At 34.8% G+C, this 1179-nt stretch overlaps 1 protein-coding gene across 1 annotated transcript in view; it reads left to right on the forward strand.

Moving 5' to 3' along the window:
- The first annotated feature begins 275 nt into the window (after positions 1-275).
- The window catches only part of LOC108720984 (putative nuclease HARBI1), a 5841-nt gene continuing 4937 nt past the window's right edge, over positions 276-1179 (forward strand). Inside the window, exons 1-2 of the mRNA XM_018445275.1 lie at positions 276-365; positions 453-641. Coding sequence (XP_018300777.1) covers positions 355-365; positions 453-641 — 200 coding nt within the window. The 5' untranslated portion in view covers positions 276-354. The remainder of the gene's footprint in view (positions 366-452; positions 642-1179) is intronic.

Here is a 1179-nt window from a genome sequence, read left to right on the forward strand (position 1 = left end):
CGCATGACCACATATCTGAACGTGAAATTTTCCGCTCTATTCATTTCCGGAGAAAGAAATTGGGGTTTCCATTTAAAAATCTCGATTTGACCTTGAAATGACCTTTAAACTCGACCCCAAGGTCAAGGACAAGGTCACTACTGGTTGACCCCGTTTGATCCCTGCAACTTTTGTCTGAAACATTTTTTCGATAAACGCCTTCTTTCTGAGATAATCGCGTGGAAGTTTTAAAATGGGACACCCTGTATAATATACACTTTTTGTTCTTTAGACTGACGAAGAATACAACAAGAATATTAATAGAAGAATTAGTACCACATATGCCTCAGATAACACGAGTAACTGCTATATCTCATGTATTTCAGGTATAATATATTTTAAATTTATGTAGCTATTAAATTCTTAATGATTTATCAAATCTTCTTAATTTAATGTATAATTATTTTATTTAGATTGGCGTCTTTAAACTTTTTTGCGGCAGGATCATATCAAAGAAGAATCGGCCAGGATTTTTTAACATGTATGTCGCAAACATCATTAAGCCGTTCTCTTCATGCAACTGTTAATGCATTGAATTGTGTGATGAATAATTGGATTCGTTTTCCAGTAACGGTAGACAGAATTCAAAGAATCAAAGAAGGGTAATAATTTGTTACGTCCAACTCCTAATGTATGAATGGATCGTTTGAGAGAAAGAAGGAATGAGAAGGATGGAGTATGGAAGGATGTTAGAGCAGACGCTATGTCTCGCATGCATCCGAGTGGAAGAGGATGGAGCGAGTCGAACGCACTTAGGTGACTCCAAAATATAGGTCAACGTCCCGATAAGACGCTATGACTCCGATTTCAAGAGTCGATCGTAGGTCCCATTGTAGGTCAACGAACCGAATCACTTTTACCCGGGAAAGGACCGTGTGCGAATCTTTTTTAGCAGGGCCGATATACGAGGGAATGAAAGAAATTAACTAAAATATTTCATTTAAATATAATTATTTTTATTTAATAATTATTCCATAACTAAATTACTTAACACATTAGATATAATATTAGATATGATATTTAGATATAATATTTAGATATAATATATATTTTTTAGAGTAAAAGGTATGTAACGATGGGAGTGTATGTGTGTGTGTGTGTTCGCGAACATAAATGCGGACCTGGATAATAAATACAAAA

The sequence above is a fragment of the Mycetomoellerius zeteki genome, unplaced genomic scaffold, assembly GCF_001594055.1.
Source record: "Mycetomoellerius zeteki isolate Tzet28-1 unplaced genomic scaffold, Tzet1.0 scaffold1568, whole genome shotgun sequence".
NCBI lineage: Eukaryota > Metazoa > Arthropoda > Insecta > Hymenoptera > Formicidae > Mycetomoellerius > Mycetomoellerius zeteki.